This window comes from Phoca vitulina, unplaced genomic scaffold (genome assembly GCF_004348235.1).
Source record: "Phoca vitulina isolate PV1807 unplaced genomic scaffold, GSC_HSeal_1.0 scaffold6, whole genome shotgun sequence".
NCBI lineage: Eukaryota > Metazoa > Chordata > Mammalia > Carnivora > Phocidae > Phoca > Phoca vitulina.
Window position 1 is genome coordinate 52,337,797 of NW_022589709.1, and position 22,371 is coordinate 52,360,167.

The 22,371-nt window shown below is 38.9% G+C and overlaps 1 protein-coding gene across 1 annotated transcript in view; it reads left to right on the plus strand.

Annotated features, from left to right (window-relative positions):
- The window catches only part of ANKRD31 (ankyrin repeat domain 31), a 143,114-nt gene that overhangs the window by 116,306 nt on the left and 4,437 nt on the right, over window positions 1-22,371 (plus strand). Inside the window, exons 24-25 of the mRNA XM_032404187.1 lie at window positions 8,042-8,182; window positions 18,209-18,311. Coding sequence (XP_032260078.1) covers window positions 8,042-8,182; window positions 18,209-18,311 — 244 coding nt within the window. The remainder of the gene's footprint in view (window positions 1-8,041; window positions 8,183-18,208; window positions 18,312-22,371) is intronic.

Here is a 22,371-nt window from a genome sequence, read left to right on the forward strand (position 1 = left end):
GATTCTCTATATAGATGATCATGTTGTCTATAAATAAAGACAGTTTTACTTCTTTCTTTCCATTGTGAATGCTTTTTATTTCTTTTTTGGATGCACTAGCTAAAACCTCCAGTACAGTGTTGAAATAAAATAATAAGATCAAACTTCTATTTTTTTTCCCTAAAACTATATTTCTTAGAAAAAATTTAGTCTTTCACTGTTAAATACAATGTTAGCTGTAGGTTTTCTCATAAATGCCCTTAATCAGGCTGAGTAAGTTCTTTCTTTTCCTAGTTTCTTGAATGTTTTTATCAGAAGGGGTATTAGATTTTGTCAGATGTTCTTTCCACATATATTGAGATGATCATGTGGATTTTGGTTTGCATTCTATTGATATAGTGTATAACATTATTTGATCTTTGGATATTAAACCAACCTTGCATTCCTGGGAAAGCAGACAAATTATACTTGGTCATGGTATATAATTCTTTTTATATATTGCTGGATTTGGCTTTCTAGTAGGCTGTTGAGGATTTTTGCATCCATATTTATTGAAGATACTGATCTGTAGTTTTCTTGTATTTGTCTGGTTTGGTATTAAGGTAATACTTGTCTCACAAAAGTGTTTCTCCTTTTCTATCTTTTGGAATATGGTAATACAGAATACTGGTTTTAAGTCTTCTTTAAATGTTTGATAGTAATCAGCAATGAAGCCATCTGTACTGGGATTTTTTTTGTAGATAGTTTTTTTGTGTTAATTCAGTCTCTTTACTTACAGGTTTTTTCAAATTGTCTCTTCTTGAATCATTTTTGGTAGTTTTTATCTTTCTAGAAATTTGTCTATTTTATCTTATTTATTGGCATAGAATTCTTGATAGTTTCTCTTGTAATCCTTTTTTATTTCACTTGGTTCAGTAGCAGTGTACCCATTTTCATTGCTGACCTTAAGTAATTTGAGTCTCTTCACTTGTTTTTCTTGGTCAGTCTAGCTAAAGCTTTGTTGATTTTGTTAATATTTTCAAAGAATCACTTTGATTTTACTGATTTTATCTATTGTTTTTCTATTGCCTCTTTTATTTATTTCCACTCTAATATTTATTTCCTTCTTTCTGCATGCTTTGGGTTTAGTTTGCTGTTTTTTTTCCAGTGTCATCAGTGTAAGTTTAGGTTAATGATTTGAGATTTTTCTTCTTTTTCCATATAGGCATTTACAGCTATAAATTTCCCTTTAATCCACTGCTTTTGCTGCATCCCATAATTTTTGGTATGTTGTATCTTCGTTTTCATTCATTTCAAAGTATTTTCTAATTTGCCTTTTGATTACCTCTTTAACCCATTAGTTATTTAGGAGTATGTTGTTTGATTTCCACATAACTGTGAGTGTTCCATTTTTTTATTATTTCTAATTTCATCCTGTTGCATTTAGAGAATATACTTAGTATTATTTCAATCCTTTTAAATTTTCTGAGATTTATTTTATGGCTTTACTAGCAGATGGCCCATCCTAAAAAAAAGTTCCATGAGCACATGAGAAGAATATTCTTCTGTTGTTAGGAGAAGTTTTTTATAGATGCCTTTTGGGTCTAGTTGGTTTATAGCGCTGCTCAAGTTTTCTCTTTTCTCATTGATCTTCTGCCGTTTGTTCTAGACATTAATGAAAGTGGAGTTGTGTTGTTAATAGAAAACAAAGTGGAGTTCTGTTACTGTTGAATTGTCCATTTCACCCTTCATTTCTGTTAATTTTTGTTTCATGTGTGTCAGTGCTCTTTCATTATGTGCATGTGTGTTTATAATTATATCTTCCTGATGCATTAACCCTCTCCTCATTACAAAATGTCCCTCATTATCTCTAGTAACATTTTTTGTTCTAAAGTCTATTTTGTGTGATATTAGTTATAGCTGCTCCAGTTTTTTTGAGGTTGCTGTTTGCATGATATATCTTTCTCCATCCTTTCATGTTCAATTTACTTGTCTCTTTCAATTTAGTCTGTTTTGTGTATGCACAAATTGCTAAATTGGATCTTGTTTTTTTTAACTTAGTCTGACAACCTTTGCCTTTTGAGTAGGTTTTTTTAATCCACTCTCATTCAATGTTATTAATATTATTGGATTTATGTCTGCTGTTTTACTTTTGTTTTCAATATGTCTCATGTCTTTTTTGTTCCTCTGTACTTCTTTATTACTTTTGCATTAAGTGAATATTTTCCATTGTAGCATTTTAGTTTCTTCAGTGACTTTTTTTCACCATATTTTTCGAGGTATTTCCGTAGTGCTTACCCTAGGACATCTTCACTTATCAGAATCAGCTTCAGATTTATACTAACCTAATTCTAGTGAGACAAAGAACTGTAGTTCCTACATAGCTCTGTCCCTCTTTCCATAATATTATTATTATATGTATTATATATATAAATGTTATAAATGAAACAATTCATTGTTATGATTATGACTTTATCTTGTGATTTGTAAAGAAACAGAAGTAAGCAAGTGTATGTTTATAGATTTTGTTATATTAACCTTCTTATTTACCCTTTCATTTGTTCCTGTGGATTTGAGTTGCCATCTGGTATCATTCCCTTAGCAAAAGAAAACTTTGCTCCCACCCATCTCCTTTTTGCTATTTCCAAATATGTACATTATATACCTATTGTTTTATATAATTATTTTTTAAATCAGTTAAGAGAAGAAAGGAGAAGAAACATTTGTCCATACTGTCTTTTATAATGTGTAATTACCTTTACTGATGCTATTTGTTTTCTCATGTGGATTCATTTTACCATTTGGGGTCACTTGCTTTCAACGTGAAAAACTTCCTCTGGTATTTCTTATCAGGTATGCTAGCAACAGATTCTCTCCATTTTTGTTTACCTGGGAATGTTTTTATTTAACTTTATTTTTGAAAGTTAGCTTTGCTGGATATAGGATTCTTGGTTGACACTTTTTTCTTTATACCTTTGAATATGTTATTCCACTGCTTCTGGCCTCCATTGTTTCTGATAAGAAGCCAGCTAGTAATCTTCTTAGGGTTACCTTGTAAGTGATGTCATTTTTCTCTTGCTTCTTTCAATATTTTCTCATTGTCTTTGACTTTCAGCATGTATCTGTTTATGAATTTTTTCATGTTTATCCTACTTGGAAGTCACTGAGCCTCCTTCTGAAAATACAGATTAATGTTTTTCAGTAAATTTGGGAAGTTTTCAGCCATTATTTTTTCAAGTATGTTTTCTGTTCCTTTTTCTCTCTCTTGTCCTTCTAGTACTCCCATTATGCATATGTTAATGTGTTTAATGGTGTCCCACATTTCTGTGAGGCCTTTTCATTTTTCTACATCCTTTTTTCTTTCTGTTCTTCAGCCTTCATAATCTCTGTTGATCCTTCAGGTTTATTAATTCTTTCTTCTGACATCATGAATCTGTTGAGCCCCTCTAGTAAATTTTTCATTTCAGTTATTATACTTTTCAAGTCCATAACTTCTATTTGGTTCTTTTTTATAAATTCTTTCTCTTTATTGATATTCTCTATTTGATATGACACTATCATCATACCTTCCTTTACTTCTTTATTTATGGTTTCTTTTCATTATTTTAACATTTTTATAATGACTGTTTAAAAGTCTTTGTTACGGGGCACCTGGGTGGCTCAGTCGTTAAGCGTCTGCCCTCGGCTCAGGTCATGATCTTGGGGTCCTGGGATCGAGCCCTGCATTGGGCTTCCTGCTCGGCAGGAAGCCTGCTTCTCCCTCTCCCACTCCCCCTGTTTGTGTTCCCTCTCTCGCTGTGTCTCTCTCTGTCAAATAAATAAATAAAATCTTTTAAAAAAAAAAGTCTTTATTAAATCCAACATTTAGTCATTCTCACAGATGTTTTCTGTTGCTTTATTTGTTTTGATGTATGTGTCATAGTTTCCTGTTTTTCCACGTGTCAATTTTTGGTTGGAACTGGACATTTTATATATTTTGAAAGATGTAGCAACTCTGTGTACTGGCCCCCACCTTCTCTTAGGCTTGTTGTTGTTATGTGCCTGCTTATTTAGTTACTGGCTAGATTGTTTTAGTGGAGGTTATTTTTCCCTACTATAGTGTCAAACTTTTGATACTCTACCACATGGACTGAGACCTTGGCAGGTCTCTCTTTGACTGTCTCTTTCCCTGTCCATACCTAGCCATTAAGCTCCAGTTATTGCTGGTTAATTATTATATTGTTTTCAGTGATGACCTGGAGCATAAATTGCTCTACAGACTAATCCAGTCAAGTGTGTGCTCCTTTGAAGGGATAGTTTATGAAGTCAGTGTTTGAGTTTTATCCTGACTCTAGGAATGCTCTTCCCTACTATTTCTTTTCCCAGTTCTCTCCTAAAAACTAGCCAGCCTACAATTCAGCCTGTATCCCCAGTGAATCTACCAATTTACTTCCAACTGCTTTTTACCACAACCTGTACTGCCTTTAAAGTGCCCTTGAGCTTGAACTTCTCCATGTTCTGTTGTAAATGAAGTCATTTCCTTTGGAGGAGATTAGGAACCATCTGTTTTAAGGCTTGCTTCTTTTCCAAGACAAAATCTCTGTGCCATAGCTCTGGAGCTGGGGTGGGGACATAGCAACTTTTCTCTGAAAGACACCCAGCTTTAGGAGCTGAGCATTTAGCCAAGGCGGGCACATTAGCCTCATGCCTTTACAGCTTGTCTCTCCTGACATGAAACCACTACCTTACAAGCCAGGTAGGGGTGATCAGGGTCCTACTAGTCTCAGTGCCACCATGCCAAAGGTGGAGCCTCTGCCTCACCAGTACAGGCTACGCAGAAGGGTTCCCCCACCTCTTGGCTGCACTCAGAACTTAGCCTTAGCAAGAGATAGCTGAGGGCAAGATGAGAAAAGCTGATATCCTTCCCCTAACAAGAAGGTAGCCCTCTGATTGGAGGCTATAGGGAGAGGGAGCCCTGTGTTCTTGGCTGCAAGTGGAATCTGGAGTGGAATCTGCACCTCACTGAGTTGGGAAGGGGGAGGAAGAAAGCAATCTTGGTTCACATACCACAGACTCACCTTTTTTTTCCCACCTAGTTGTCATAGATTTTGCTGAATAGATGGCTCTTTATTTGCTGCATGCGTTTACGACCATTTCCAGATTTAAACTATTTTTTTAAATACTTTTCATCTGGGACTGGATCCTCACATTGTCATACCAGAAGTTGATTCTAGAATATTTACATTCGGGGCGCCTGGGTGGCTCATTCAGTTAAGCATCTGACTTTGGCTCAGATCATGATCTCAGAGTCCTGGGACTGAGCCCCACATCGGGCTCCCTGCTTAGCGGGGAGTCTGCTTGTCCTGCTCCCTCTGCCCTTCCCCCCACTCATGCGCTCTCATGCTCTCTCTCAAATAAATAAAATCTTTAAAAAAAGAATATTTATATTCAGCGGGACTTTTGATATAGTTAGGTTTAAATCTATCACATGGCATCTGTTTCTATTTCTCTCATCTCTTCTTTGTTCCCTTTTTCATTTTTTTATGCTTTATCTCCTTTGTTAGTTTATTAGCTACAACTCTTTAGTTCAGTTGTGGCTTTAGAGTTTATAGGACATATTTTTAACTTCTCCCAGTCTACCTGTAAGTAATATTATACCACTTCATGTATACTGTAAGAACCTCAAACTAATATGCTTCCATTTCTCTACTCCTGACCTTTGTGTTACCATATATTTTACCTTTACCTAATGTTATAAATTCCACACTACATTATTATTTTTGTTTAAGCAGTCAGTTATCTTTTAAGCAGATTTAAATAATAAGAAAAATATTTCTGTCATGTAGTTACCATTTCTGCTTTTGTTTCCTTTATGTAGATCCTGATTGCCATTTGCTACCATTTTTCTTCTGCCTGGAGGACTGTCTTTAACATTTCTTATATTGAAGGTCTTCTGCTGATAATGAATCCTTTTGACTTTTGCATGTCTGAAAAAGTTTATTTCACCTTCATTTTTGAAAGATATTTTTGCCAGATATAGACTTTTATGTTGAAAGCGTTTTTTCCTTTACTTGAAAGATGTTGCTCCACTGTTTTCTTGCTTGCTTGTTTTCTTTCTTGTTTAAATACACTGTTGTTCTTAACCTAGTTCCTCTGTAAGTAATGGGTCTTTTTTTTCTCCTTCTGGCTGCTTTTTTTTTTTTTTGGATTTTTTTTTTCTGTTTTTTGGGGTTTTTTTGCTTTTAAGATTTTACCTGGTTTTAAGCAATTTTGATTATGAGGAGCATTAGTGTAATTTTTTTTATGTTTCTTATGCTTAGGGGTTATTGAATTTCTTGAATCTCTGGGTTCCACATGTGAATCTCAGATGTGGAAGAATTTCAGCCATTATTTCTTCAAATGTTTTTTCTTCCCTTCCCTCCTTTTAGAACCTCTTATTACACACATATTGGATTGCTTGAAATCATTCCACAATTCACCGATGATCTGTTCATTTTTAAAAATTCTCTTTTCGGGGCACCTGGGTGGCTCAGTCGTTAAGCGTCTGCCTTCAGCTCAGGTCATGGTCCCAGGGTCCTGGAATTGAGCCCCGCATCAGGCTCCCTGTCTGTGGGAAGCCTGCTTCTCCCTCTCCCACTCCCCCTGCTTGTGTTCCCTCTCTCGCTGTGTCTCTCTCTGTCAAATAAATAAATAAAATCTTTAAAAAAAAAAATTCTCTTTTCTCTGTGTTTCATTTTTTTACAGTACTTATTGCTTTGTCTTTGAATTTACTAATCTTTTTGATCAAAATGTCTAATCTGTAACTATCCAGTGTATCCTTCATCTCGTACATTGTAATTTTCATCTCTAGAAGTTTGATTTTGGTCTTTTTAAAAATATTTTCCATGTCTCCACATAACTTTTGAACATGTGGAATATGATTGTAATAACTACTTAATGTCTTTATCTGCTAATTCTAACATTCTTACCAGTTCCCAGTCATTTTCAGTTGATTGCTTTATCTCTTCTGTATGGGTTGTATTTTCCTACTAATTTCCAGGTCTGTTAACTTCTTACTGAATCCCACACATTGTGAAATCTACCTTGTTGGATGCTGGATATTTTTTTATTCTTATAAATATTTTGTAGATTTGTTTTAGGATACAGTTAAGTTCCTTGGAAACAATTTGATCCTTGTGGGTCTTGCTTTTAAGATTTGGTAGGCAGGGAGCACCTGGGTGGCTCAGTCATTAAGCGTCTGCCTTCAGCTCAGGTCATGATCCCACGGTCCTGGGATCGAGCCCCGCATGGGGCTCCCTGCTCCACGGGAGGCCTGCTTCTCCCTCTCCCACTCCCCCTGCTTCTCCCTCTCCCACTCCCCCTGCTTGTGTTCCCTCTTTCGCTGTGTGTCTCTCTCTGTCAAATAAATAAATAAAATCTTTAAAAAAAAAAAGATTTGGTAGGCGGGATTGGAGCATGTGTTCAATCTAGGGCTAATTATTTCCCACTACTGAGGTAAGGCTCTTCTGTGTACCCAACCAATGCCCCACCAGTATTGAGGTTTTCTAGTCTTGCTATTGGGAACAGGCACTATTTCTGACCTTTGAGAATGCCAGGTGTCATTACTTCTAATCTTCTCAGGTGGTCCTTTTCCCAGCCCTGGGTAATTTGCTCTCAAACATGGCCAATCACTACTCAGCTGAATACTTAAAGAGGACCCCCCTGAAGATCTGCAGAGTTCTCTTTCTTTGTATGTCTCTCTTCTCAGTATTCTGTCCTGCAAACTCTAGGCACTTTGCCTCCGTGGACTCTGGTCTGTCTCCTCAACTCAGGGAGTCCACAGGCTTTGCCTGGATTCCCTCTCCCTGCACCATGACCTGGAAACTCTCAAGGCAGTGAGCTGGGACACTTGGAAGGCTCACCTCATTAATTTCTCACTTCTCAGGGATCACTGTACTATGTTGCCTGATGTTTGGTACCTTGCAAACCATTGCTCCATATATTTTGTCTGTTTTTTGTTCGTTAGGGTAAGTCTGGTTCCTATTACTTCATCATGGCCAAAAGCAGAAGTTCACATATTTCAGGTATTTTTCCTTCTTAATTTTTGTTTTATTTTTCACTTCAGGAGACTACTCACAAAGCCAGTGTTTTACTGAGTGGTAAAATTAAGGTAGAAAATGGTCAGATTTATCAAAATCCAGTCACCTGGCTCAAGGATCTTCTAGGAGGCGACAGTTACGTGACTTGGAATTACGCTTGGAGTAAGGTGGGTCATTCTTAAGTTTATCTGTAACTTTATATTCAAATGGAAAGGTACCTATTTTTTTATGATAAAACTATTTTTTAAGAAATCTGAAGTTCTCCAAGCTAGTTTTTGTCCTCAGATGTTCCTTCTACAATATGCTATGTGCTCCCACAACTCTTATTTGCCAGAAATCCCCAGGGACAGAGTTGGACAGCTGACAGCCTCTCCTTCTTTGTTCCTCATCTAGTCTCAGAAATTCAAATGCCCTCGGGGCGCCTGAGTGGCTCAGTCGTTAAGCGTCTGCCTTCGGCTCAGGTCGTGATCCCAGGGTCCTGGGATCGAGTCCCACATCGGGCTCCCTGCTCAGCGGGGAGCCTGCTTCTCCCTCTCCCACTCCGCCTGCTTGTGTTCCTGCTCTCGCTGTCTCTCTCTTTGTCAAATAAATAAATAAAATCTTAAAAAAAAAAAAAAAAAAAATTCAAATGCCCTCAATGTTCCCCTATTATCCTCCCAGGTGATTTCAGATCTTTGTGACTCCACGTAGAAAATTTGAGACCTCTGGTGTGTTGACCATTTAGTTATATGTTAGTATTCTGATGCAATGAAGGAAAATCTTCCCCTAAAGACAAAGGAATGAGCAAGCAGCCTAAGACCCACAAAAGTTATGGTGCACTTTTGTTTTAACAGTTTTATCATCAGTTGCCAATCCCCCAAAAAGAAGTATTTCTTTTCATTCTGACTTCCTAGACTTAGTAGTCTTCCACACAATTCTGTCTTCTGAGTTATAAGCCCAGTTTAACCACCAATTTAAAGACTATTAATGACTGACACCCTTGAGGTCCAGTGATCAGCCACCTCCAGATGTCCATGGCCACACTTAAGGGAACAGTCTTGCAATGATTCACTCAGGAAAGTGAATCATCAGACATCCACAATTACTGTTGAACAGGAGTGCAGATTCCTTCAGGCTCCACTAGCCATTACAGTAAGCCTCAGTGCCTGAGTAGTAAAAGGCAGTTTCTTCTCTCCTTTTTTGTCCCACTTAGCTCTGCCCACCATTCCTCCTAGCTCCTCCTCTCCTTCCTCATCCCTAAACTGTTTTCTGGTATCCTAGACCTTTGTGGCAGGTGCTTCCAAAACTGTGTTTTAGTTCCTTCACTTAGATCAGCACATCTTAGATTTCCTCTACTTTATAGTCTTTGGGGTTTTTTTTCTCAAAAGTTTTTTCTCATTTATTTTCCACCCCTGGAGTCACCAAACCGTCTGCTTTTCACCTGCCCAGTCCTTTCCATAATTCATAAATCATATTTGTATGCTAGTAATTAACATTTTGCCCTTGGAAATCCCTTTTTATTAAAAAGTTTCTTAAATTTGGGACACCTGGGTGGCTCAGTCATTAAGCGTCTGCCTTTGGCTCAGGTCATGATCCCAGGGTCCTGGGATCAAGCCCCGCATCGGGCTCCCTGCTCGGCAGGGAAGCCTGCTTCCCCCTCTCCCACTCCCCCTACTTGTGTTCCCTTTCTCGCTGTGTCTCTCTGTCAAATAAATAAAATCTTTAAAAAATAAAAATTAAAAAAGTTTCTTAAACTTGTGATAGATTATATCATTTTGCTATAATAGTCTATGCTCGCAGCATGAATATAATACTGGTTTCTATAGTTGAGTTTTTTTGAGCTACTGTGTGCCCAGTGATGACTCACTTCTCCCACTCTTTCTTTATTGGAACTACTGCATTTTCTGCTTTTGAATAGCTGGCTGTGACATCGTCTGGCCTCACTCTGTACTTAAGCCTCATTTATATATCACATTGCCTCTGGTCTTTTCTCATCAGCCATGTCAGTTAGTCATATGGTTTAACACCTATGTGATAGTGAAGCCAAGACAAATGTAGGCACTACAATTAGAAGAATTCTTGGATGTAAGATATTCATACAGATTATCTAAGTACGCTTAGTTTTTTTTTTTTATTTTCCTAAAAACAGTTTTAAAAATTACCATAAGGCACTCATGTACTTCTAATAAAGTCCTTAGGCTGAGAAACACTACCCTCATGAGATTTTTTACAATATTTAAAGTCCCCTTTTAAAACTTACCACAGAAACCTCTACCTCTTCTTGTCTTGAGGGAACTCTTGAATTTATAGTCACTTCTCAATGACAGGAGTTCTTTGCTGCATTAGTAAATGTGAACATTTCTACTGACTAATTCTGCGACTGCTGGTGTGGCTAGGGGGCTAGGAATGGTTGGTTGTCAGGGAAGAAATGCCAGAAAACTAGGTCTTTTCCTGCCTCAGACAGAATGACAGAGCCGCTAGACACAGATGACTCATACTTCCTACCCAAGCAGCTGGACTACTATACAGGGAATCCTGATGCTGACTTCCACCGGGCATCACTGATTCCTCTCATTCCTGCAGTCTCTTGGCTATTAGGCATCATCCTGATGTGGCAGAGTGATCTCTGGATGGGAAACAGGAGGCCAAGCTAGGTCCTGATTCCACTCTTGATAAGTTAAAAGATCTGGGAGTGGTCTTCAATTCTGCCATTTGAATCACTTAGGGAGCTTTTAAAAACTACTAATGCCTGGTGGACCACAGCCCCATACCTTCTGATCTAATAGTCTTGATTGAAGACCAGGTGGCAATATTTTAAAAAGCTTTTCAGGTAATTGTAATAGGCAGCCTGGAGTAAGAATCACTGATCTAGATCAAGTTACTTAACCTTTCTGAACCTCATTTTTCTTATGTATAAAATAAGTAGTAGTGCTAATTGTCTCTAAAGACCTTTCCAATGTGGAGATTCTAGGACTTGCATAGCCATGTGTGATTTATAAAGCCTTTTACATATATTCTTTCACAACCCCATGAAGTAAGAAAGTCAACTATTTTTCTCTATCTATGGATGTAAAACCAGGGTTATAGGAGATTAGGTGATTTGATTAGCCTCAAGGCCAGTAAGTGCCAGAACCAGGACTAGAACCTGGTCTTATGGTTCCTTGTACGTTATTTTCTACATTTACAACAAAGACACGAGGGAAACCACATTCCTTTCATTGGAAACAGGTTGCCCTGAACTCAAAAGAGCACACACAGTATTACCTAGCTGTCTTTATGAATTTATGCAAAGTCTCGTTCTTGTGCAGCAAAAATTGTCCACTTCCACAGGAAAAAAAAATGCCTTTCTGGAATACAGTTGTGGTATGAAAATCCTAAGAGTGGCAATGACAGTTTATTTTTGTGAATGCTCAGGACTGGATTTTGCAGATGACAAACAGACTGCCATTTTGGGCAGTGACTGAAGGAACATTGACAGCTCTCTTGTGCAAACATACTTCCCATTCAGATAACTCACTCTCTGAATTTCCACCCTTATAAATTCACTACTTTGGATTTAGTATTAACTTTTCTCTATGGTTACCCCTCACCCTACACACTTTCTAAAACAATTCCCCCTACCACCATGATTAGGAATATCAAGATACTGAAGGTTGAGGTAGGAGTATAGAAAGTGATGGAAATTATTGGGGTGCCTGAGTGGCTCAGTCAGTTAAACATCTGACTCTTGATTTGGGCTCAGGTCATGATCTCAGGATCCTGGGATCAAGCCCCGGGTCATGTTCCCTGCTCAGTGGGGAGTCTGCATGTCTCCCTCTCCCTCTGCCCCTCCTCCCATTCACGTATTTGCTCTCTAAAATAAATAAATCTTAAAAAAAAAAAAAAAGTGATGAAAATTGTTGATCTGGACAGCCAGCCAGCCTCATTGAGTCAATTAATCATTCCCAGGGTATCTTAACGTAAACTTCCTATGAGCCCTGCTTCTACTCAAGAGATGGTTGGAGATGTGGGCCCTTTTTTTGTTTGTTTTTGAATTTTTTTAATTTAAATTCAATTAACTAACATATAATGTATTATTAGTTTCAGAGGTAGAGGTCAAGGATTCATCAGTCTTATATAATACCCAGTGCTCATTATATCACATGCTCTCCTTCATGTCCATCACCCAGTCACCCCATCCCCTCACCCTCCTCCCCTCCAGCAACCATCAGTTTGTTTCCTATGATTATGAGTCTCTAATGGTTTGTCTCCCTCTCTGATTTTGTCTTGCTTCATTTTTTCCTCTCTTCCCCTATGTTCATCTGTTTTGTTTCTTAAATTCTGCATATGAGTGAGATTATATGATAATTGTCTTTCTCTGATTGACTTATTTTGCTTAACGTAATACCTTCTAGTTCCATCCACGTTGTTGCAAATGGCAGGATTTCATTTTTTTGGTGGCTGAGTAGTATTCCATTGTGTATATATATATCACATCTTTTTTACCCATTCATTGGGTTGGACATCTGGGCTCTTTCCATTGTTTGACTATTGTAGACATTGCTGCTACAAACATTGGGGTGCAGGTGCCCCTTTGGGTCACTACATTTGTATCTTTGGGGTAAATCCCTAATAGTGCAATTGCAGAGTTATAGGGTAGTTCTATTTTTAACTTTTTGAGGAACCTCCATACTGTTTTCCAGAGTGGCTGCACCAGTTTGCATTCCCACCAACAGTGTAGGAGGGTTCTCCTTTCTCCGCATCCTTGCCAACATCTGTCGTTTCCTGACTTGTTAATTTTAGCCATTCTGACGGGTGTGAGGTGGTGTCTCATCGTGGTTTTGGTTTGTATTTTCCTGATGCCAAGTGATGTTGAGCATTTTTCTCATGTGTCTGTTGGCCATCTGTAGGTGTTCTTTGGAGAAATGTCTGTTCATGTCTTCTGCCCATTGCTCAATTGGATTATTTGTTCTTTTGAGTTTGATATGTTTGATAAGTTCTTTATAGATTTGGATACTAGCCCTTTATCTGGTAGGACATTAGCAAATATCTTCTCCCATTCTGTAGGTTGTCCTTTGGTTTTGTTGACTGTTTCCTTTGCTGTGAAAAAGCTTTTTATCTTGATAAAGTCCCAATAGTTCATTTTCGCCTTTGTTTCCCTTGCCTTTGGAGACATGTCTAGTGAGAAGTTGCTGCGGCCGAGGTCACAGAGGTTGCTGCCTGTGTTCTTCTCTAGGATTTTGATGGATTCCTGTCTCACATTTAGGTCTTTCATCCATTTGAGTCTATTTTTGTGTGTGGTGTAAGGAATTGGTCCAGTTTCATTCTTCTGCATGTGGCTGTCCAATTTTCCCAACACCATTTGTTAAAGAGACTTTTTTCCATTGGACATTCTTTCCTGCTTTCGAAGATTAGTTGACCATAGATTTGAGGGTCCATTTCTGGGCTCTCTATTCTGTTCCATTGATCTGTGTGTCTGTTTTTGTGCCAGTACCATACTCTCTTGATGATGACAGCTTTGTAATACAGCTTGAAGTCCGAAACTGTGATGTCACCAGCTTTGTTTTCTTTTTCAACACTCCTTTGGCTATTAGAGGTCTTTTCTGGTTCCATACAAATTTTAGGATTGTTTGTTCCAGCTCTGTGAAAAAAGTTGATGGTATTTTGATAAGGATTGCATTGTCTAGGTAGCATAGACATTTTAACAGTATTTGTTTTTCCAATCTATGAGCATGGAACATTTATCCATTTCTTTGTGTCTTCCTCAATTTCTTTCATGAGTGTTCTATAGTTTTGAGAGTACAGACCCGTTTCCTCTTTGGTTAGGTTTATTCCTAGGTAACTTATGGCTTTTGGGGCAATTGTAAACGGGGTCGATTCCTTAATTTCTCTTTCTTTATCATTGTCAGTGTATAGAAATACAGCTGATTTCTGTGCATTGATTTTATATCCTGCCACATTGCTGAATTCCTGTATGAGTTCTAGAAATTTTGGGGTGGAGTCTTTGGGTTTTCCACATAAAGTATCATGTCATCTGCAAAGAGTGAGAGTTTGACTTCTTTGCCAACTTGGATGCCTTTTATTTCTTTTTGTTGTCTGATTGCTGAGGCTAGGACTTATAGTAAGTACTATGTTGAACAGCATTGGTGATAGTAGACATCCCCGTTTGGGGTGGATGGATGATCACATCCCTGTCATACTCCTGATCTTAGGGGAAAAACTCTCAGAATGATATTCACTGTGGGCTTTTCATATATGGCTTTTATGATCTCTATCTCTATCCCTACACTGTGAAAAGTTTTAATCAAGAAAGGATGCTGTACTTTGTCAAATGCTTTTTCTGCATCTATTGAGAGGATCATATGGTTCTTGTCCTTTCTATCATTAATGTAGTGTATCACATTGAGATGTGGGCCCTTTTAAAATACAAATATCCAAGAGGTGTGAATCCTGAAAACAGAAATAGTATGAAAGGCATACTGCCCTTCTCTTGCCTGGATCTGCATAGAGTGCCTGGGAGAAGTAGAGAGGGGGAGGCTCTAGGATGGGGATTGAGAGGAGGTAGGTGGTATGAAGATGAACTTCACTTCCATAATGATTTTCCCAGGATCAGCTCTTTTGTGGCAGTTATTACACTTTGATACTACCTTCTCAAATATTTGAGAATTATTTTACTTTTTAGCCAAAATGTGTTTTTGTGTTACAGTGACTCTAAAAGAAAACCGACAGTTTTCTTTTGCTTCTTTGCCTTCCTCCCCCTCCCCCCCACCCCCTGAGATCAAAAACAATTATCATTTCCTCTTTCTTCCTCTTGGGGTAGTGCAAATTTGTTAAGACTTGCTTCATAAAACTTGAAATGGAATTAAAACAGTCATTTGATCATCCATGAACAGATTCTCTTTAGTCAGTACCAACAAATGGTTTGCTGAAGACATAGGAAAAATGGACTGATAGTTTCAAATAAAATGGAGCCCCAGCAGGGAAATAAATTCTTGGACACCTCTTTAATATTTAAAGGTGGGTTATAGGGATGCCTGGGTGGCTCAGTCGGTTGGGCATCTGCCTTTGGCTCAGGTCATGATCCCAGGGTCCTGGGATCGAGTCCCACATCGGGCTCCTTGCTCAGCAGGGAGCCTGCTTCTCCCTTTGCCTGCTGATCCCCCTGCTTGTGCTTTCTCTCTCCCTCTCTCTCATTCTGACAAATAAATAAATAAATGTTTTAAAAAAATAAACGGGTTATATTTTATATTTTTTATTGATGCATGTTAGAACATAAGGTATAGAGAAACATTTGTTACTGCAATTAATGACAATTGATATTAAACTTTATTTCTTCAGAGACCTTACCAAAATAAAGTTAATTAATAATTTCACTTGGCTGATTAACTACATTTCCAGAATAGTGGCTAACTGAATCATCCATCCACCCCAAACACACACACACACACACACACACGTATGCACACGTGCCATTTCTTTTTTCTTTTTTTTTAAGATTTTATTTATTTATTTAACAGAGAGCGAGATAGCGAGAGAGGGAACACAAGCAGGGGGAGTGGGAGAGGGAGAAGCAGGCCTCCCGCGGAGCAGGGAGCCCAATGCGAGGCTCGATCCCAGGACCCTGGGATTACGACCTGAGCCGAAGGCAGACGCTTAACGACTGAGCCACCCAGGCGCCCCCACATGTGCCATTTCTTCCCTAAGTATGGTGTTAGGGAGTCAGCATAAACTGATTTCTGAGGATAATGGACCTTCTGCCTAAGAGCTTCAGGGAAGGCATGAGTCACCTTAGGATGAAGCACTTCCTGCAGTTCTACCATTTAGAAAAGTAAGAGGGTGCCTGGGTGGCTCAGTTGGTTAAGCGACTGCCTTCAGCTCAGGTCATGATCTTGGAGTCCCGGGATCGAGTCCCACATCAGGCTCCCTGCTTGGCAGGGAGTCTGCTTCTCCCTCTGACCCTCCCCCCTCTCATGCTCTCTCTCTCTCTCATTCTCTCTCTCTCTCTCTCTCTCAAATAAATAAAATCTAAAAAAAAAAACTTTAGAAAAGTAAAAAACAACCTACAGATATCCTCACAGAACGTATCTTACCTTAGCTCCAGCTTTGTTACTGTTCTCATCTGGGGGAAGGTGGCATCCTATCACCCATCCCAAAATGTGTTTTGAGTGGTGAGTTTGTCAAGATTGCTGGCAGCTATTCAGTCTAAGACCCTAAGAACCTCGCCTACAGCTCTTCCAACATGCCTGTCAGAGCAGGCATATGAGCTAGATTTGGATTCAAGATTTAGTTGAGGATTCAAAGTTTGAGTTATATGCAAATGTGATGACTGTTTACTCTTATTTATTTATTTATTTGACAGAGAGAGACACAGCGAGAGAGGGAACACAAGCAGGGGGAGTGGGAGAGGGAGAAGCAGGCTTCCCTCAGAGCAGGGAGCCCAATGCAGGGCTCAATCCCAGGACCCTGGGATCATGACCTGAGCCAAAGGCAGACGTTTAACAACTGAGCCACCCAGGCGCCCCGATGACTGTTTACTCTTACGTTTTAGCCAACTAGAGCACAGACACTATTATGAAATGGACAGTTTCCAGGAGTGACCTAGTGCCTGTTCATTTTAAGGTGCATACATTATTATCCTTGTTGAATAAATCGCTCCCACCTTGTGGAAACTAGGTCTTTAACTCAGTGGATTTTCTTAAAGCTGTGTTCTTTCAATGTCTGCATTACCCCAGTGGTGTGTTTAAGACTTATGCAGACTCATAACCTCTAAGGCTACTAAGGTACAATTTTACCACTTTATATTACCTAGTATTAACAGATAAAAATATACTTTAACTCTGAAATGTTGGTGAGAACATACTGAGCCTGCACATTGATGAGTGTGTAAGGTGTTTTGGTTATTGTCAGGGCACAACATAAACAAACCCTATTGTTTCTAATTGTTAGTTGTTTGGAGAACTGACCAATGGCATTCAGAGGCCTCATCTCTCCTATGGCAAGTGGTGATGGGTTAACACACTGGGTAGACAGAGCTATTCCATTTCCATTACCAAGTTTGTTTAGTCATGGGATTGAGCCCAGAGGGGGCCTAAACCTTCCAGATCCCTTATGTCTGCCCCCATTCCGTTAAATAACAGGAAGTTATTGAGCACTCAGGATGTGCTAGACAGTACGCCAAATGTTTTTCATATATTATTTATTCTAATCCTCACAACAACCTAATAAGCTGGAGGTACTTGTTTTACAAAAGTACAAATTGAGGCTCAGACAATTTAAGATTCTTGCTTAAGGGCTGGGACATCAGAGGTTTTTTTCCCCAGAATTGTCAGGCACTATGTGAAATGCTAAGAGTATAAAAATGAATATGACACAGACCTTGTCTTCAAGGAACTTATGTTAATGGAAACAGACATATTAACACATACTTTCATTTTAATGAGATAGTGCCTTGACAAATAGGGGCACAGATGGTATGGGGGCCTAGAGGAAGGGAGTGATTATTGCTTGAGCTTAGAAGTTAGGAAAGCATCCTGGAGGAAGGGATGTTCGAGTGGAGACTGGATAGTTTAACCACAGTGAACCTAGCTTCTGGTTCCTAGTTCTAACTAATTAGAACACAAAGGCTGCCCTAGAACTAGGAGTGGAGAATCCAAAGACCCTCTGGCAAGTGTTTGCCAGTCAGCCTCAGCACAGCCTGTTTGTGTGTAGGTATTTCTAAGAGCTGACCTTTGGGGCTGATAAACAATAGCTAAGTTCACAAACCAGAAAAAGCCAAAATAGTTTGAATGCATAGACTGAAATATTATTAATCAGTTAAATGTCTGATTTCTTGAAAAGTACTATTCCTCTATGGCTTAATTTTCTTAGTACAACATTAATTTTTTAATGTTATAAAGTAGTGGATGCTGGTTTAATGGTTGTTTAATAAGTGAATGGATGAGAGAATTAATGATAAACAACAAGGTTCAACAAATATTTTCTCTAAAGGGTCAAATAATAAACATTTCAGGCCCCGTGGGCATATGGTCTTTGTCATGAATATTCAATCGTGTTATAGCACAAAAGCATCCATTGATATGAAGTAAATGAATGGATATCTTTGTGTTCTAATAAAACTTTACTTATAAAAAAAGGTGGCAGGCCAGATTTGGCTGAAGTTAAAACTTGCAAGAGACAGATGTATTTGCTTCTTTTGAAATGCAGAATTTTAAAATTCTGTGCTTGATTATGTGCAGGTGACATATCTGGGGAAGGAGCTTTTAAAGTATGTTTCTGAGGAAGTACCCATCCCCACAGAGCCATCCGTGGTGCCTCAGCAACATCAACCTTGTCTTCCAGGTATGTTCAGACCAACACCCATTTCTTAGCCATGAGGAAAACACCCAAAGCTACTGAGATAGCACTGCTTTTTTTTTTTTTTTTGGTATTTTTTTCATTCACATAACTTTAAAATAACTGGTTTAAAGTGAACAATTCAGTAGCATTTTTTCTTTGTTTTTATTTAAATTCTAGTTAGTTGACATACAGTTGAATATGCGTTTCAGGAATAGAGTTCATGGTTCATCACTTACATACAACACCCAGTGCTCATCATAACTCGTGCCCTCCTTAATACCCACCACCCATCTAGCCCCATCCCCCACCCACCTCCCTCCATCAACCGTCAGTTTGTTCTCTATAGTTAAGAGTATCTCATGATTTGTTTCTCTCTCTTTCTCCCCTTCCCGAATGTTCATCCATTTTGTTTCTAAAATTCCACATATGAGTGAAATCATATGGTATTTGTCTTTCTCTCATTGACTTGTTTCGTTTAGCATGATATTTAGTACATTCACAATGTTGTGCAACAGCCACCTTTGTGTAGTTCTAAAACAACTTCCATTACCCAGAAAGAAACTCCACACCCATTCAACAGTCCCTGCCTTCTCTAATTCCCCCAATCTACTTTTTGTCTTTATGGATTTGCCTATCCTGAATGTATCACATAAATGGAATCATATAATTCTTGTGTCTGGCATCTTTCACTTAACATAATGCTTTCAAGGATCCTGCCTGGATGGATATTCAGTTTCCACTTTTTGGCTATTGGGTATAGTGCTGCTGCGAGCATGTGTATACATATATTTGTACCTATTTTTAGTTCTTTTGGATAGATACCTAGGAGTGGAGTTGCTATATCGTATAGTAATTATATGTTGAACTTTTTGAGGAACATCCAAATTGTTTTCCACAGCAACTGAATCATTTTACATCGTACCAGAAATGTACAAGGGCTCCAGTTTCCCCACATCCTGACCAACACTTGTCATTTTCTATTTGTTTGTTTACAACACTGCATTTTTAACCACAGTTGATTCTAGGAGAATTTTTTAAATGACACCTTCCCTCACAGTTCCTTTCTCTGAACCTATGCTATACTTACCTTGAGTAGATTTTTTAAAGTGTCATACAGAAAGGAAAAATGGTATTTTTTGCTTCCTGCAGGCATGATTTGGTTAGTTTTCTAAAAGCAAGTACTAAAATCTTTGCTTGTTAGTGTAAACTAATGTGCTTTATCTGATGGAATAAACTTTAACCTGAGAAAACTGAAGAGAATGTAGTCTTTACCAATTAGCAGCAGATTTTGAAACGATCTGGGTAGAGGCAGCACACATTGCTGTAAAACAAACATAACTGAGGTTGTGTTAACCCTTCTCTGCTGCAGCACCCCCTCTTTTTCCCCTAGTGCCCCTGCCTCAGCCCAGCTGGGGACAGTATAGGCAGAAAGGAGATACAATACAGAAGATGATAATTCTGTGGTAACCAGAGTCAAGAACCAAACAGGGATTACTATCACTAAGCCTCTAACCAGGGGCTCCCGAGGGCCATTTCTTCCTACAACAAACCTTAATAATTCACTACTTCCCTCTCCTAACTTTATTTATTTTTTTTCTCTTTTAACTCTTTTAATTCAATTGGCCAACAAATTCAATAAGCATTTTAAAGAAGGATCAGTTCAATCAAAGAAACAGGGAATTCGGTATAGCCATCGGTTTTGCTTTTTTGGGAGGGTCAGGGGGAGGGGTTATTTGTGGATGAGCCGCGAAATTGCAATAGAGACAAAATGGCTGGATCTGGATTCCATCAATCTACTTTAAAGCACTTTCAAGGAAGTCGCCTTGACCAAAGGGTGAGAAGCCGGCATTTCACTGCCTTCTCAGCAAATGCTAATTTTTTCATCATCCCATCAGTACTGTTTGTGGCTGCACACTAAATAGGAATAATTTTGGAAGGTTCCAGCTGGCCTTCTTCAAAAGGTAAAGAAAATCCAACATTTTTAAGATTTCCCAGAAAGAAACTCCACACCCATTCAACAGTCCCTGCCTTCTCTAATTCCCCCAATCTACTTTCTCCCTCCCTCCTTCTCTCTCTCTCTCTGTCTCTCTCTCTCTCACACACACACACAAAGGAAAGCCAAGCAAAACCTTCATCCCCCTAGTTTCTAACTTCAAGAGTCAGAGCAGAAATACAGGATCTTCCTTGTATAACAAAGGTTATCTGCTCCTCAGATTTTCTAGTTCTGAGCAGGCATTTCCAACCCTCGCCATGCTTCTCCTTCCTCAAGAGGGCTCATAGTGCCCCTGCTAAGTGAGCATGAAATAAAAAATGGGTTCTGAACTGCTGCTTCTGTTGCCTGCAATATAAACAAGTTTCTTGTTACTAATTTCTTTCCAGAAATACTGAATTTTCTTTTCTTTAGAGATGTCAGAAATTGTTAACGCTAATATAAGAACTATGGAGGGCCCATAGGCCAGCCAGCTTCTTGCTGCCTTAATCTGGACCTAGAAATCTGCAGGTCCCTGTTGGCATTCCTTTTTTCTTTTTCTTTTTTTTTTTTTTTAAGATTTTATTTATTTATTTTATTAGAGAGAGAGCATGAGCAAGGAGAGGGGCAGAGGGAGAGAATCTCAGGCAGACTCCCGGCTGAGCACAGAGCTCCATCCCAGAACCCTGAGATCGTGACTTGAGCCGAAACCAAGAGTAGGACACTTAACCTACTGAGCCACTCAGGGGCCCCCTACCTGCTGGCATTTTGTAGGCTGCTGTCGGAGTTTTACTTGAACCTATTTGATTTATGATTCTTTTATATGTGGTTTTATAGTACCTGACAGAAATCCAAAGACCTGGTAAGTTAGAAAAATGTAAACTCTATAACAAGCAAACTATTCAAGAGAGATTATTTTTCATTCTTTTGCATATCAAAATGTGGTCATGAAAATCATGGAACTGACACTATAGAGTGCACAAAGTTTAAAGGAAAAACAACACTTTTTTTTAAAGATTTTATTTATCAACTCAAGAGAGAGTGAGGCAGGCAGGCAGTGTGGCAGGCAGAGGGAGAGGGAGAAGCAGGCTTCCTGCCGAGCAGGGAGCCCAATGTGAGGTTCGATCCCGGGACCCTGAGATCATGACCCGAGCTGAAGGTCGCTTAACCGACTGAGCCACCCAGGCGCCCCTCTCTAACACTTTTTAATGATCACCCTGCAAAATAGTGTTTTTTGGGAATAGGGGAACTAGGAAGAGCTATTTACATTACATTTCCCAAAACTAGAGTGACCATGCTTCCCAGCTGGACCACAGCAGTCCTCAATCCAGCCAAATTATTAGTAGCACTCCCTTTCATTTTCAGATATGCCTTGTTTAGATGACCCAGTACAGGAACCAAATAGATATTGGAACAAAATGAAATTTGGACATGGTAAAAAGAGAGCAATTCTTCAATTTCATTTACTTTTTTAAAAAGTTTTTATTTAAATCCCAGTTAGTTAACATACAGTGTAATGTTAGTTTCAGGTATAGAATTTAGTGATTCATCATTTCTATACATCACCCTGTGTTCATCATGACAAGTGCACTCCTTAATTCCCATCACCTATTTAACCCATCCCCTACCCCTCTCCCCTCTGGTAACCATCAGTTTGTTCTCTGTAGGAACTATATAGATTCTTACATACTGTTGTCCAAATAGATAGGCAAATCTTACGCATATCAGTTTATATTATACATAATTGCTGGTTACCTAATCTTCACCCCCTGACAGAGAAGATCTTTGAGTTTAGAGTGACTTTTCTGAACTCTTGCTCCCTATTACATTCCCCAAAGACTGGCACAGTAGCTTCCCAGTAAATGTTTATTAAATAATGTTCATCAAATAAATAACGAATGGATGGAAGCATGAATATGGTCCCAAGGACTGCTAATTTAAAACTGGGTTTACCTGGGGCGCCTGGGTGGCTCAGTTGGTTAAGCGACTGCCTTCGGCTCAGGTCATGATCCTGGAGTCCCTGGATCGAGTCCCGCATCGGGCTCCCTGCTCAGCAGGGAGTCTGCTTCTCTCTCTGACCCTAACCCCTCTCAT